Source organism: Castanea sativa, chromosome 12 (genome assembly GCF_040712315.1).
Source record: "Castanea sativa cultivar Marrone di Chiusa Pesio chromosome 12, ASM4071231v1".
Taxonomy (NCBI): domain Eukaryota; kingdom Viridiplantae; phylum Streptophyta; class Magnoliopsida; order Fagales; family Fagaceae; genus Castanea; species Castanea sativa.
Window position 1 is genome coordinate 7,772,401 of NC_134024.1, and position 15,675 is coordinate 7,788,075.

General features: G+C 34.2%; 1 protein-coding gene across 1 annotated transcript; it reads left to right on the forward strand.

Annotated features, from left to right (window-relative positions):
* Window positions 1–4,257: 4,257 nt before the first annotated feature.
* LOC142619095 (uncharacterized) lies at window positions 4,258–9,204 on the forward strand. The gene is made up of 6 exons (XM_075792160.1): window positions 4,258–4,432; window positions 4,569–4,622; window positions 6,880–6,953; window positions 7,526–7,643; window positions 8,477–8,535; window positions 8,793–9,204. Exons 1-6 carry the CDS (start codon window positions 4,325–4,327, stop codon window positions 8,869–8,871), a joined length of 492 nt encoding a protein of 163 aa, XP_075648275.1. The 5' UTR covers window positions 4,258–4,324; the 3' UTR covers window positions 8,872–9,204.
* The last annotated feature ends 6,471 nt before the right edge of the window (window positions 9,205–15,675 follow it).

Here is a 15,675-nt window from a genome sequence, read left to right on the forward strand (position 1 = left end):
GCAGCTAGAAGACTTGATCGTAAGATTGAGAACTGAGAAAGACAATCGCTCTTCAGAAAAAGCCGTAGGGAATCACTACATGGAATCTAAAGCAAACATTGTGAGGCATAATAAAAATAAGAGGAAGTACTCTGGTGAAAGTTCAAGTCAAGGAACTAGCAAGGGTAACTTTACAAAGTTCAACAGAAAATGTTATGTGTATGGCAAGATGGGGCATCGTGCTAAGGATTGCCATAAGCGTAAAGATCAAGGGACCAAAAAAGGCTTTCAAGCCAACATTACTGAAGTGGATAATCTTTCTAAAGATGTGGATGATACAGACCTTTTTGCAGTGATTTCTGAAGTGAACTTGATAGGAGGAGATACTAAGGAATGGTGGATGGATACTGGTTTTACTCGCCATGTATGTTTAGATCAGAATTTATTTTCTTCATACCATCCTATGGACAATGGAAAAGAAATATTCTTAGAGAATTCCTCAACCTCTAAGGTTGTAGGAAAAGGAAATGTAATATTGAAGATGACTTCAGGCAAGAAACTTACTTTGAATGATGTGCTGCATGTGCCTGATATTCGTAAGAATATTGTTTCTTGTTCACTTTTGAGTAATAATGGTTTCAAATTGTTCATTGAATCTGACAAGTTTGTACTCACAAAGAATGGCATGTATGTGGGAAAGGGTTATATTAGCAATGGGCTTTTCAAAATTAATATAGAGTAAATCTGGATTATTGTAAGTGTGAATTTGGTTTGCAATAATTTAAGTGTAATATTGTAGTTGTGTGATATAGAGATGACTTATATTATATATATATTCAGTCAGTTTGTAGTTTACGTTCCTTTGTATTGTAAAAGCATATATATATATATATATATATATATATATATATATATATATATATATATATATATATATATATCTTCAGTTTACTTATATATGTGTTTAATGTAAATATCTAGACTACTTGATTACTTTTCAGCTTCTCTATATTTGTGTATAAGATTCTTCAACTTTCCTCTTGTCTGCTTTTTAGAGAAAGTAGTTTGGCATATTACAGAGGGAAAAGTTGTGTTGGCATATGAATTGACATGTTAGTCTTGTAAGATTATTTATTATGCTTAAACCATGTGAACTTGTTCAGCGTCAAAGTGAGGCATAAGAGGGAAAACATTCCCATATGTGAAAGGTGTTGGATATATCAAAAGGAAGAGTTCCTTTGCTAATCTTATATTCTCTAACCTCAAAGAAAATTTGTAAGACATTATGAATTATGGAAATGTCAAATAACTTTTTTATAATACTTTAAATGTGGGGGTGTCTTCTTAAAAAAATGTGGCTTATTTAAAGAGGTTTTGATTGAGATATAAAACAATGACATGAGAAATATGCTACCTATTTCTAAATGTGTAATTACCAATTAAGTGTTTTGGTAGTATACATAGTTATGGTAGGTCTTGACATATTCGTCAAAGACATATTACCATGAGGCAATTGCTCTCAAATGGAAATTGTTCCAAATTATAAAACGGATCCGTAATCAATTGTTTGAGTGGAGAGTAAGTAAACTGCTCATCAAGGGGAATGAGATTAAAGCCTATTACTTAAAAGTCTTCAAGATGAAAATAGTGTTGCTTGTAAACGATGTTTAGGGTAAGCTTTGTTTTTAATGATTCTTATATTTTGGAATTCTGAGTGGAGTATAGTAGGATACTCTTAATAAGAATCACGTATACGAGTGTGAAGTGGGCCACTTCCATGAGAGTTTCAAGGCCAAATTCTCTAAAGCACTTCATGAATTTACCAGGATATGTTCAGGGCCGAAATGAACACAATTATAAGAACGAAATATGTCTGAAAAGGAGCTGTGTGAATTCTATTGTCTTGATATACACAAATGGCTGAACAGTTCAAGATATCATGTTCACTGGTTAGCTAGTATATCCAATAGTCTTTTACGAAGGAAAGTTCAAAGCCACAAGCTACTTCTCTCGATACAGTAACTTTTTTTCTACTCTCTCTGTGTCTGAATCATCATTTGCATTGTGTTTATCAATTTCTATTCATGTGGGGGATTGTTGGAAAAATAGCATGGAGCGAATAAGAAATTGATGTTTCCGCGTTCACTTGATGAAGTTATTAAAAGTGGTAAAAATCTTGAGTCCCACATAGGAAAGAAAAGAGATAATGTATGAGTTTATATACTCATGAGTTGGACATTGGGTTGGGCTTTTGGCATATGTGGACTGGGCCTACTTGTCCAAATAATAATATTTATTATTTTAATTTTTTGAGTTAGTTAGTCTGTGCACAACAATTATTACTGAAATAGAGTGTCTGTCCAGTAACATATAGTTTTTACATAGTCCCTCATTCATTAAAAAACTACTTTTAAAAAAAGAAAAACTCTCATAGTGAGAATATTTTTGTGCATTTCATTTTGTGTCAAAGAGAGAGAAAGAGACATTGAGTAGTTCGCAAAACACAACCTTGTGTACTTCGTTTTCGTGTTGTAGATCATTTTATCCTAGGAGGCAAACGTCCGTGAATCTCATAGCAAAACAATGATTGTGTGAGGGGCAAAATTTGCTTTAAGGAGATTGTGTCAAACACAAAACTTGATCTGAATTGTTCATCCTTCACGCATTTGGTTTGTGAGTTTTTAATTATTTACAGATTTCTCTTTATATATATATACAACATTTGTTTATTGCTTTTGTCTTGTACATCTATTTGTGTTATTGCTTATCCTTAGATCCGTGTATTGTTTCTTTTGCTTCATCACAAAAATAAATAGTCAAAATATAACCAACACCAACTGCACTGATAATAAATCGAAACCCTTACCTAAGATGTAAATTTGTTAAAAGGGGAGAGTAGTGATAGAGAGAGGCAATGTGGTGTGAGAAGTGTGAGTGTTATTAGTGAGTGAGCAGTGAGGAGTGTTAGGGGCAGTAAGGAGTGTTAGGGGCTATTTGGATCATCAATTTCCATAACTTATAACTCTATTTCCATAACTCATAACTCAAAAATGGTGGGACCCATAGCGAAAAGTCCGTTTGGGAGCAAATAACTCAGTTTCCATAACTCAGTTTCCATCACTCAATTATCTGATTTTTGAGTTATGAGTTATGGAAACTGAAAACTGAAAACACATTTTAGCTGTTTTCAGTTTCCATAACTCATAACTCAATGGCATATTTGTAATTAATCACACATGGAGAGACCCACAGCCGCAACTTTTGACCGTTTGACTTTTTTTTTTCCTTTCTTCTCCTGGGTTCGGACTTCAGTTCTACCTTTTTTTTTTCTTTTTTTTTTCCCTGGGTTTGGTCTTCAGTTCTACCTTCTTTTTTTTTTCTTTTTTTTTTTTCACTGGTTCGGTCTTCAGTTCTTCCTTTTTCTTTTTTTTTTTTTCCCTTCTTCTTTTACTGGTTCGATCTTCAGTTCTTCCTTCTTCTTCTTTTTATTTCCTTTCTTCTTTTACTGGGTTCGGTCTTCAGTTCTTGCTTTTTTTTTTTTTTTTTCTCACTGGATTCGGTGAGTTTGGGTACTGAAAAAAAAAAAAAAAAAAACTGAGTGACAGGTATAAGGCTCACAAACAGTGTAAAAAATATTGAGTGATGACAAGTGAGTGATGGTGCCAAACGGGTAGGGTATTTTCAGTGATGAGTGAAGAGTGATGAGTGACAGAAATTGAGTGACAAAAAAAAAATGATCCAAACAGCCCCTTAGTGTTTCAGTTTTATACTAAGTGATCTATATGTGTCATCGTTATGCCGACATTAACCGAATCTTATAGACTTGAGTTTACTTTTTGAAAACTTGAGTCTATAAATAAGACTTGAGATCCATGTGACATTAAAACTTCCGGATCTGCAAGTAGAACTCACATTTTTGAACCTAAATTTTTAAATAAAACTTGAGCTATTAAAACTCGAGACGGTAGTTTACAATATAGTTTCTAACACATGTCAACTTATTACATTGTTTCCTTAGTAACGCTAGCCTGCAAATTACTTTGGAGTACTGCCTACCCACTCGTTATATTTGGGATTTGCTGTGACATCCACTATGGCAATACGATAAACAAAACCAATAGTCAATGGCCACATAAACCAAATTAAGCAAAAAGAAGTCACGTGCAAATCATATGATACTCATTTATGACGCGTCAATCAACAATTGGCTTTCAAAGCCCAAAAGCACGGTCTACAACTCTATACGCGCAGCACCTAATCAATACTTTGTTCCAGATTCTCTATTCGCTTTCTCTTTACTTGAAAAAGCCATTGAAGAAGCAAAGAGAGCTTTGATTTTCCAACAATGTGGAAGCTCAAGGAGTCTATGTTGGGAAATGATGATGACGAGGGATCAAGAGAGGGCTTCTTGGATGAAGAATCAGATGGGTTTTGTTCTCTCTCTCCTATGCAGGTACTGTTTGAATATATATATATATATATATATATATATATATATGAATTCACACAATTTTTAATTTCAAGCACTTGGGTTTTTGTTAATTTTCGGTTTTATAAAACTATACTCGTTCTGGGTTTTGATTTTGCAGAGAATTTATGCTTTTGCCGCGTTTTTTGTCGCTGGTCTAGCTTGTATGATCCTGGTACAAGCATTTGTTCACTCTTTTTATTTATTTATTTATTGTTTTTTTAATAATAAATTGTTGAATAAATGTGTGTATATGCAATGTTGCGTGTAGAATTTAATTGGGTATTATGAATTTTTTTAAGACTATGAGTAATACGCATTGGAATGTAGGATGGTGTTGGGTTAGTGTTTTTTAAAGTTTGTGGCCTTATACAGGAGTGAATGGCAAGAGAGGATTCTTATAGCTGGCCCCCAAAGTAGTTGGGGTTAAGTTTTGTTTGAGTTTTATTTCTTTTTTAAAGCAATAATTGGCAGTGGTCTTACGTTGTCAAAGCTAGGAAAGTAATTTTGATTTGCTAATCAAGTGGACAAAGTGATGTAATGGAATTATGGAAGTTAATTAGTGATTACAAGGCCCTTATACTGGTGGCAAGGTTGGTTGCGAACCCCTTGTAGCGGTGACCATTGGAAAAATCATGTAGTGATATAAGAATATTCATGGATACAAGTTGGTGATTTGTGATCATTTTTTCGCCATCTGAGGTTAATGATTTTTCATACAGATCGATCTTAAGAAGATCATTGCTTACTTCTCAGTAGCCCATATGAATCTGGTGACTATTGGTATGTTTAGTCGGGCGGCGGCCGTTAGGTCACCTATTTTGAGTTATGGACACACAAGGTTAGCCCCAAGACGTTGGTCTCTAACTAGAAAAGTAAATGCTTGAGCTTGAGTGGGCATGTATGGTTGGGTTCCATTTGTATACTTGGTGGAATTTGGCATATCTTAACCAAACCTTATGACTGCAATTTTAGAGAGACGCGAAAGCGAAAGCCTATGGGGTCGCTTCTGTAACTGGATAACCAGCACTGAAAACCGTCTTTACATTGGATGGTTTGGCGTTTTGATGATCCCTACCTTATTGACCGCAACTTCTGTATTTATTATTGCTTTCATTGCTGCTCCTCCGGTGGATATTGATGGTATTCGTGAACCTGTTTCTGGATCTCTACTTTACGGAAATAATATTATTTTTGGTGCCATTATTCCTACTTCTGCAGCTATAGGTTTGCACTTTTACCCAATATGGGCTCTCTTTCTTCCTCGGGAATCCGGTATGTGAGAAATTTTTATACAAGGTCTCACATGTAGAGATGTCCATGACCGATAGGGACCGGTTTCTTAAGCAAGATGGTACCTATTTCTAATGTAAACGGAATGGCATCCTTCCTCTTTTGACCGAGTATATAGGCATCTTTCTCCCGACCCTTCCATTCACACTTGAAGATATAAGGTAAGGATTGATAGTTCTGATTGGGGAATCGGTATCCTTTGTGGATCGAGGTATACACCTTGATAGCAGTGGTTGAGTGACTCAATTAGTAGCTTCTTGGTTCTGGTATCCGATCAAAGGCCCACTGTCTTAGCCATAGCAATGATGAGCAATATCAGTCAGCCATAAACTCTGCGTTTGCGGATGAAATCCCCCGAGAAGGGTTAGAATGGCAGTTCCTGCGCCTTTGATACGTAAGAAAAAAGATTTTATTTACAGAACTCAAAAAAGAGGCACAACCCAAGTATGCTGGAAGTATACATGAGATAAACCGCAAAGTCATCTAAAACTGAACAAATGAAGAAACTTGAGCATATTAGAAAAAAGAATGACCACTCAAGGCTGGCTGTCATCCAATCATACATAGAACATAAGAGGATTGCTTTCAGCTCTAGAATGGATTGCCCATTCCCTTCAAACATACAAGCATTTCCTTCTCTCTAAATAATCCACTCCACGCTATGCACAAAGGAATCACATTCCAAATATTAGCATTTCACTATCATCAAAATCACCCCTTACAACAATTCGATAGAGCCAAAAACTTTTAAATTTGAGTTGTATGATCGTTTTCATACATTGATATGTTAAATTTGTGCACATTAAAGTTCTCATTTGTTTTGAAAAAGGTAGAAAAATACTAAAAAAACATTAGTAGAAGTTGTAAAAACATGTCAATTAAGGAGGACACGAAGAGTATGACTTTAGATAGAATAGAATGATGGTAAAGAATACATGTGACTGACCATGATTAGTCTATTGAGGATCCATAGCCGACCCCAAAATTTTGGAATTAAGGCTTTATTGTTGTTGGTCCGCATTTTGCAGGAGAGAACTTTCTTAATTTAGGAAGTTTATACCCCAGTCACTAAGTGTCAGCATATAAATGTAACTGTTCTACCCTTACAATATATTCTTATCATTCTGCTTCTTTTGCAGTCACTTATTGTTTTTGCCAAACCCATCAAATTTGCCGTACTGTTCACATTTGGCAACCTGTTGGCAGTTGGAAGGTAGGTTAACTGATAATGGATTCAAGCAACGAGTTTTTAATATTATGTACTTGGTAACAAAATTGGGCAGACTATGAAGACCAAGATATCCTTAGATGGTTTACTTGCCATTTGATTTTAAATTTCCCTTTCTCTTTTAAAGAAAATGGATCAACAGTTTTTACTTTTGGATATTTTTGTTGAGAAGAATAACTTTTATGCTTTTATGGGGGGGGGGGGGGAGGAGAGTGACCAACTTCCTTGATCTAGAATTCATCACATTGGTTTAACTTGTTTTCACCTATTGTTGTCCTATGGCAAAGCTTGGGTTCTGATTAATGAAAATCAAATTAACCTGATTCTCTGACATATTTGTGTCTGTCCATGTCCAAAATTATCCACCTATCAAGTGATGCTATTATGTTATGCAGGGATGAACTTCAATTGGTTTACATGTGTATATTAGTATTAAGTAGGTATTGATATACACAGCGACAACTTTCTAAAATTGTTGTTGGTTCACTTTAATTGTCCTTTTGGTTTCATTTTTCCTAAGGTTTTTAATACTCTAAAATTGTGGTCCTGTTTGGCAGCACAGCCTTCCTCCTTGGACCTGGGCAACAAATGAGGATGATGTTTGATTCTGCTCGTGTCTATGCAACTGCTGTTTACCTCGGATGTGTTGTTATAGCACTCATTTGTGCTCTCTGGGTAAGTTTGCGATGTTGATCCATTGGAAATGTAATTGAGGACTGTTAATTGAAATCTGCAGGCTTTAAAAGTTGATGGATCAGGGATTCTCGATAATCTTGGTAACATGAGGGATATTCCTTTGTTAAGATAGTACCAATGTTCAGGAGCAAATATGTCCTCACAGGATACTTTTTTTTAGAATTATTCTCACCTTTCCTATGTTTAACTTATGAGATGAGATAGGAAAGACTGGGTATTCTTATTTGAATTGATTCTTATAGTGTGTTATCTGATGATGTGCCCTGACCATTTTCCTTAAGGTGGTGACACTTTTTGCGCATTTTTACCAGCAATCTCAACTTTGTTGAATATGAAACCTTGATTTTTTGGTTTGTCAAACACTCATTAGAGTGCTGAAATGGGTTGAAATTTTGAAATGATAAGCTTTGGAACAAACTAGTGAAATTTGTAACCCCACTTTTCATTGCTTTCATGTCAACATGGCCTCCCCTCATTTGCCTCATGCCCTTGCTTTGTGCAGCGCAAGAATTTCCATCATGTATCAATAATATTTTCCCTGCTTTTCAAATTTATTGAGATGCTGGAAAGGGTCTAATTCTTAGAAAGCCTCAGATTCTGACTTAAAAGTTTAAATTACAAGCCCCCTAAGTTCTTTGCAACAAATGTGCCATGCCCTCCCCTGGTCTGTGTTCATGCTGCATCTTATTAAAAAATACTCAAAGAAGTCTTAAGCTTGCAAAACACTTTGCCAGTATTTTCATGTTCATGATATGATTTATTAAGGTACAAAAAGTGATTATTCCTTCTCACTATTTCTTTTCATCTTGCAGATCCATAACAAGATTTTAACAATAATTGCAATCATAAGTGAGTTATGCGCCCTTATTTGGTGAGTTTTCCTTTCACAATCACCTCTCTCTACCTTAGTTTTGTGCCCAAGGAGAGGGAGATCAGCACTTTCCTCTTTACCTTAGTTCACTTGTTAACAGTCTTCATAATTTGTGTTTTATATTTTACATGCTCAATAACCAATTCTCTAGCAAGATCTTGAATGTAGCCTTCACTACTCTTGACTTTGTAAGACCTAGTTAACTTTTCATGATGGTTTTGATAGACACTGAGCATATTAGTAATGAGCCGTTTCAGGTACAGTCTGAGTTATATTCCTTTTGCCCGGAGAATGGTCTCTGGACTGATGATGCGTTTATGTGACACTGAGCTTTAGAAGTTGAAGTTGATCTTCTGAGAGAGTTGAAATTTTGGGATGCGAAAATTTTCTTTGCTCTGTTATTATTAATGTTTGAGTGAGTTACCTGCAAAAAAGAAAAAAAGAAAAGAAAAAAAGAAGTGGTTTTGAAATGCCACGACCGGATTTAGGTTGGTCTTTTTAGGGCTGTGATTGTTGTAGGAAGAGATAATTGTACATTTCTTAGCTGCTGTTTCCCATTCCCTTTGTTGTCTTTTGTTTTGCTTTACTTTCTTTTGGTTAAGAGTTTGCAAAAATTTCTCTAGCATTATTGTGTTTTTTTTAAAGATTGAGTTATTTATTTATTATTTATGTATGGTTTTGGATTTTTAATCAGACATGCAGCTATTAAGCAGGTCACCACCTGAGGGAGATATCATTTAAAAAAAAAAAAAACCAATAATTTTATTTTAAAAAAGAAGAAAGAGGATATAAAGAAAAGAGCAGGCCAGTGCTATAGAAAGCCTAACTGTATTGGAGTTTTCTGTAAGAAGGGCCAATTTTAAGCAAGCCCATCTCTTTTAGTAATAAGTTTGTGCATGGAAAAATTTTGGGGCAGCCCATTAGAAGAAAGCTGCTGAATTTGCTCAAAGCAACAAGGAAGCCCTAAAACTTGTCTCCTCTCCCAAAATCATTGACAAAATTCATTTTTGCTGCCTGTGATTGCTTCTGGTACCTTGAAAAACAAAAGTCAATGAAACTATTTTTTTTTGTGATCAATGTCAAACAAAGTAAAAAAGATTGCGGAAAATGTTTTCCACCATTCCCTTGTGCCCTCACCCTCACGGTCCCTACATTCCTTAGTGCAACCTATATAAACACTAGCATGCTATATGAAATATTCATGATTTCCGAAGAAGCAAATATGGCAAGAAATTTATTTTGAACCATTTTCAAATACCCAATTAAATACAAAAACAAGTTTTTTTTGTTTTTTTGTTTTTTTTTTTGTTTCCCAACCCTATAAAAGAAAGTTATTTTTTCCACAAAAAAAAAAAAAAAAAACTTTCTGGCATATTCTCAGCCCAAATCACAGTGGGCTTTCCAGCCCAACTAGCCACAATTGTTGGATTTATAATTTTTCCTTCTTTAAAGCTAGGCCCCTCTGTTTTTCTGCTGAATACAACACATGAGACATCCAATACATGAGACATCCAATTGCAACATAACTCTCAAAATTAATTCTATCACCAAAGAAACCATTGGTAGTAACAGTAAATAGTGTCATAAATGGCCAAAGGAAAATTAAAAAAAAAAAAAAATTTTTTTTTTTAAAGTCACTGATTAGGCAAAGACAACGATAAGCCAACTTTCTTCCTCTCCAACAACCAAACAATGGTATGAGATGACATCAACTCATCACCCACAAAAGCATGTGAAATTTAAACTCAACTACCTTAATGCTTGCTATCTACCACATACAAAAAAGTGTCCTTAACTACCAAAACTTGAATACTAAGTATGAAACTTCCTGAACCCCACCATCCCCAAATAAAAAAAAGTTTATGAAACTTCATAAATATCACCATCTATTTATTGTCATCAATGTGACTGACAATTCAATTCCATCATGTCCCTGTGGCAGATAAAGCACTTACCATGACAATGGTATGCAGAACAGTACCATGTAAACTTGTGTAAACAAGATCATGTTTAACATGACATCCTTTTCCTACTCCAAATAAATAAATAAATAAATGACATCTTCGAATCCCTTTTTATTACCAGGTTTAGAGGGCGCAACATCTTTCTTCATAATGATTGTGGACCATGGGAGACATTGATGTGAGTTAAGAAGCCTTGAGAATGCATGGCTTATAATAGGCCACTTTTGCTTTGTTTTGTGTTTTTTTAAGCAACAATTTTATTAGCAAAAGAGAAAGAAACAACAGCTAAGAAACCAAATTTCTGGCTTGCTTAAGAGCTAATAGATCGCAAAAAATAGAAGAGCCAAGAATAAAACAACTTGAATACTTGTTTTTGAAAGACTATAAAGCCAAAATATGGGCAGCTTAATTTGCCTCTCTAAGAGCCTATTTAAACTGAATAAACTGACAAAGAGCAACCAACTTGATATGCCTGAATACAGAACTTGAATCTTCCATGGAGATGCAATGGATGGTCCATTAATAGCATCTATACAGATCTTTGCATCACTTTCAACAATGGCTCGACTAATATTGTGTGAAACCAATTTCTGAATTGCCCAATTTATTACTTCAGCTTCAGCGACAGGATATTGGTTTCTACTTATTTTGAGAGAGCAAAAATTAATGTCCCTCTCCAATCTTTACCAACAACCACTCTCTCCAGTCTCTACCAACAATAGACCACTCTTGTTGGTTGTTGCATAACTTTAAATTTTTATGCTCATATCAAAAGGGAAAGTAAAATGGCTGCTTCCCTGTAGCTTCAAAAGAATCGCTCAAATTCTATAAACGTGAGGAACCTTTAACTTTTAACTTCTAAAAAAGGTAGTATTTGGCTGTTCATGACTCACATGCATTGTGAATCCATCAAGAAACTATGCACGGAATGATGAAAGATACTTTTACACGGCAAAAGTTTAACTAGGCGTCATTTTTATTAGAAAAGTCTGCATTTGCTACAGAATTCAGTTCTAAAATGCACAATCACCACAACCCTTTTTTAATCATTAATGAAGTTTAAGAAACCCACATTTTAGAAAACAAAGTTTATAATAATCAAAGTCATCATGGTTGGTGGTAGAATAATCAAAGTAGTCCTTAATTACAAACAAACATCACAATCAATAACAATACATGTATGCAAAAACTCCAGTACACTCCCTTTCCAAGATTTCTTTTTCCTTGTAGGCACACAGAATCAATTAAAAACGGTAGAGTTTTGACCAATGAAAAGCTTAAAGCAAAGTATATTTTCTGCTTGAGCCACACTAGCTCGAAACTTCGTCCCCAGTAAGCTAAAAAGCAATGCTTTATTGGCTTGGTGGAAATACCTTATAATTATAGTTAACTCAAAGTTGTAGTCTTTATATTATAATATATAGAATATAGTTTTTTTTATTCCGATGAAAATGGTAAACATAAGCTTTTATATTCACTATTTAATTCTTTCAACTACCCACTGAATAAGATTGGATGGTCTAGCAAATACTAATTATATCAACCTACCACTTTATCAGAAAAAAAAATTATCAACCTACCGCTATCTACCTCTTGATGAGCCACGAGTCAACAAAAAACACCATACACATTCAACAGTAGTTAGGACAACTTGGAATAACAAGCATTGGCACTGTTAAATCAATTATAAGGAAATTGGAATATGTTATATGTCAATATGATTGCTTTTAAACAGGTGTTAATAATACAGAGTCAACCAACTTTGGAACCCTATCAATTTTCAAGAAAAGTGTGTATTAGGACAATAACTATAAAGCTTCTTTTTGCACCTAAAAACAAAATGTTAGATTGCAAGTGTGATTCTCACAGATTTTTTACCTCGTTCATCATTAGTAAAGCTTTTTCTACCTAATTGGAAATTTAGAAAATCCTTTGCTTTTGACTACCTATAGAGCCAATGGGTTCATAATTTCTTATCATAAGGAATTCATTGTTTATGCTTTTGTTACAATAAGATGATTTCTTCCCGGAAATTACCTAGCTACTTAATTGCACCCAAAAGTGAGTTTTGTAAGTTGATGACTATTAGCTTTTTTTCAATGATTTTTTATTGACTTATATTATTAAAACAACGTTATTGTTGCACAAAACCCTTTTTTTTTTTTGAGCTACTATTGTTGTACAAAACCTATATGACTGTGTGGGTTCCAGTTAGCTCGATCAACTAGTAAAGTCTCTGATGGTTGTATAAGAAATCTGGAGTTTAATCCCCGCCTACACCAAAAATTGATTGGTGTCTTGGTCTGATGATAAAGAGCTATCATCAAAAGCGGATGCCATAGGTTGAAACTCTCTCAAAAAAAAAAAAAAACTATATGACTGTTGAGAATTTAACTTCAAAATAGACCCTCATTTCTTTATTTTCTCAACTTTTTCATGTTTGTTTAACTACAAATTAAACCTGTGGGGGGTAACAGTTATTAAATAAACAAATGGGTTATGGACTTGATCAATTGGTACCAATTTGTTTTTGTCATTGGGCCACTAAGCCCATGAGCCAGCCTACACTACAGACGTTCGAGGATCTGTTCGAGGATGAATGTCTCCTCGGATGGGCTCGGTGAACATCCTGGGATTTGCCAAGGAGGTTAAAGGCAGAATCCTGGAAAAACTGATGAGTAAGAGGGAGAACCAAGCACTCTCTAAAAGTGCAAGGATGTGAGATAAATATCTAAGGAAAAGGCTGCTACCTCCACATTAAAGATCCTGTATCTACCCCCTGGCCGCATTAATGGGGAAATGACCCTTGAACAGTGGAATTCAGCTTTCTTGCTATTGTTTGAAGACTTCAAGAAGGTGGTGGATAGGATAAGTATCTAATGAGAAGATTTGTATGACACGTGGAGAAGCCAGTAGAAAAGAAGTATATAAGGAAGCAAGAGAGGAAATAGAGGGGACCAGCACTTTTCTGCTAAACAAAATAGGAGCTAAGGATTGTAAACATTAGTCTAAAAAGAGAACGTCTATACGAATCGTCCTCGGCTTACGTCCGAGGAGACCTATTTGTCATACTTGTTCATCATTTGTACAAATTGCAACGTTCTAACCTGTTAATTGAACTTCCAACATTCCGAATCTAGATTTCAAACTCATACTCTACAAGTTTTATTATATAAGGCTCATTGGGCTTAAGCCCAACATTCGTTTATGGGTCCGGTACAATTGTGCACTTATAAAACCCTCGTTACTTTAAGACTCTTATTCTTACTTTTTAATATTATTAACTCACTTAAAGGCATTAAATGAATCCATTTGTTTTTTTGTTTAATGAGAAAATGATAAAGCTACCACAAATTTTATTACAAAAAGTTTACAAACTTGCATGGTAATAAATATGATTGGCGACACTTCAATAAAATAATAAATGAATATCTGAATTACTTATTGTGATTGATAACACATCAATTTGTAAAACTTATATAATAAAATTTGTAATATATATCTTTACCGTCACTTAATTTTATGGTCCTTCTTAAGAGAAGGGGAAAATGTACCACACATTTTTTTTAAATTAAAAAAATTCACTTTTTACCTTGGAGGCATTTTTCCTACCAATGGCATAGGCCTTGGACAGGCCCATTTTTCACTTTTAAACTCTTAATTCTTAAAGGATATCAAAGATTAATAATAAAAAATTTATTTACTTCTTTTAGTTTTTAATAATATTATATGTGCCTTTTTAAATAGAATAACAATTAAATTTGTTTTTTTATTTAACTCAAATGTTTTGCTAATTACAAAGGAGCATTTTTTTAAAATGCTATCTTTGCCTTAATTTACTTGAATTTTTTTTTAATGTTTTCATTCAAATTTTATGAGTAATTACTTTGAGAGTACAATGACGCAATATTTATTTCTTTTACATGATAATGTGTTCTAACTTTTATTAATTAAGTTTACGATAATATTTATCATTCATGTAAAATAAAAGAGTATCACGTTACTGTATTCCGAGATTATCTACTAATTTAGTGACCATTATTGGTGTTGTTTAGACTTGGGACGGCTGACCTTTACCTTATGAGGAATTACATTCATTAACTTTTATTAATTAATTTTATGATAATATTTATCATTTATGTAAAATAAAAATGTCCTACATTATTGTATTCCGAGATTATCTACTAATTTAGTGACCATTATTGGTGTTGTTTGGACTTGGGTCAGCCACCCATTTCCTAGCGAGGAGTCACATTCACGATATCTTCCAATGTCCCTAGTCCATGTTTTCTTTATTCTTTTTTTAATGTTTTTTTGTTACCCTATATGCTATGGAAAAATCTTTCATGCACCAAGCGCATGAAACTTGCATTTCACAAACAGGTGAGCTCCACACGTGGGAAGTTCACTTACTTGTAAGAGGTTGATCTCATGCGTCTGGCACATACACATATATAATGCATGCATGTAGAGCCCACCTACTTGTAAGAGGTTGAACTCATGCGCCTGGCGCGCGAGACACCAGCTCACGTGCTACATGTACACATACATAATGCACACTTTGAATTGACGTGACACCAGATTTAATTAAAAGAAGAACCAGTGCAAAACGTGCATGCACATGAAAAAAGAATTACAGATCACTGTTGTACCAAAAAGATGTGGAAAAAAAAAACCTCACTTTCTATTATTTTCGTTCCCCTAGTCTTCTTACTCTACAAATTTTGCCAATCCATGAACTTCAATGGTTGATATTATGGCAAATAAGAACGTATAAATTAATTCTACTAACAAAATTATGATATCATTTAGTTTTATTAGTTTTATTGATTCAAGTTGATGGAATGAAAAGAGATAGAAGATGAACCCTAAAGTCTTGGAACTAAGGGGTGTTTGGCAAATCACAAAACCAAGCAAGTCAAGAACAACATAATTAGTTTGAGAAATAATATGTCAACAATTTTTTTACAACATTTTTACAATAAATTTTAAGTTGCAGATTGTTGTGGATTGTTATTGTTGGGTTAAAAAATTAATTTCAGTGCTAAATTCAAATTTGAACTAATAACAACTAATCACTTATAATTTTTTGTAAAAATGTTGTGGACGTATGACGTCCGCTCCTGATAATAGCTCATTATTATCAGACCAAGACACCAATCAGTTTTTGGTGTAG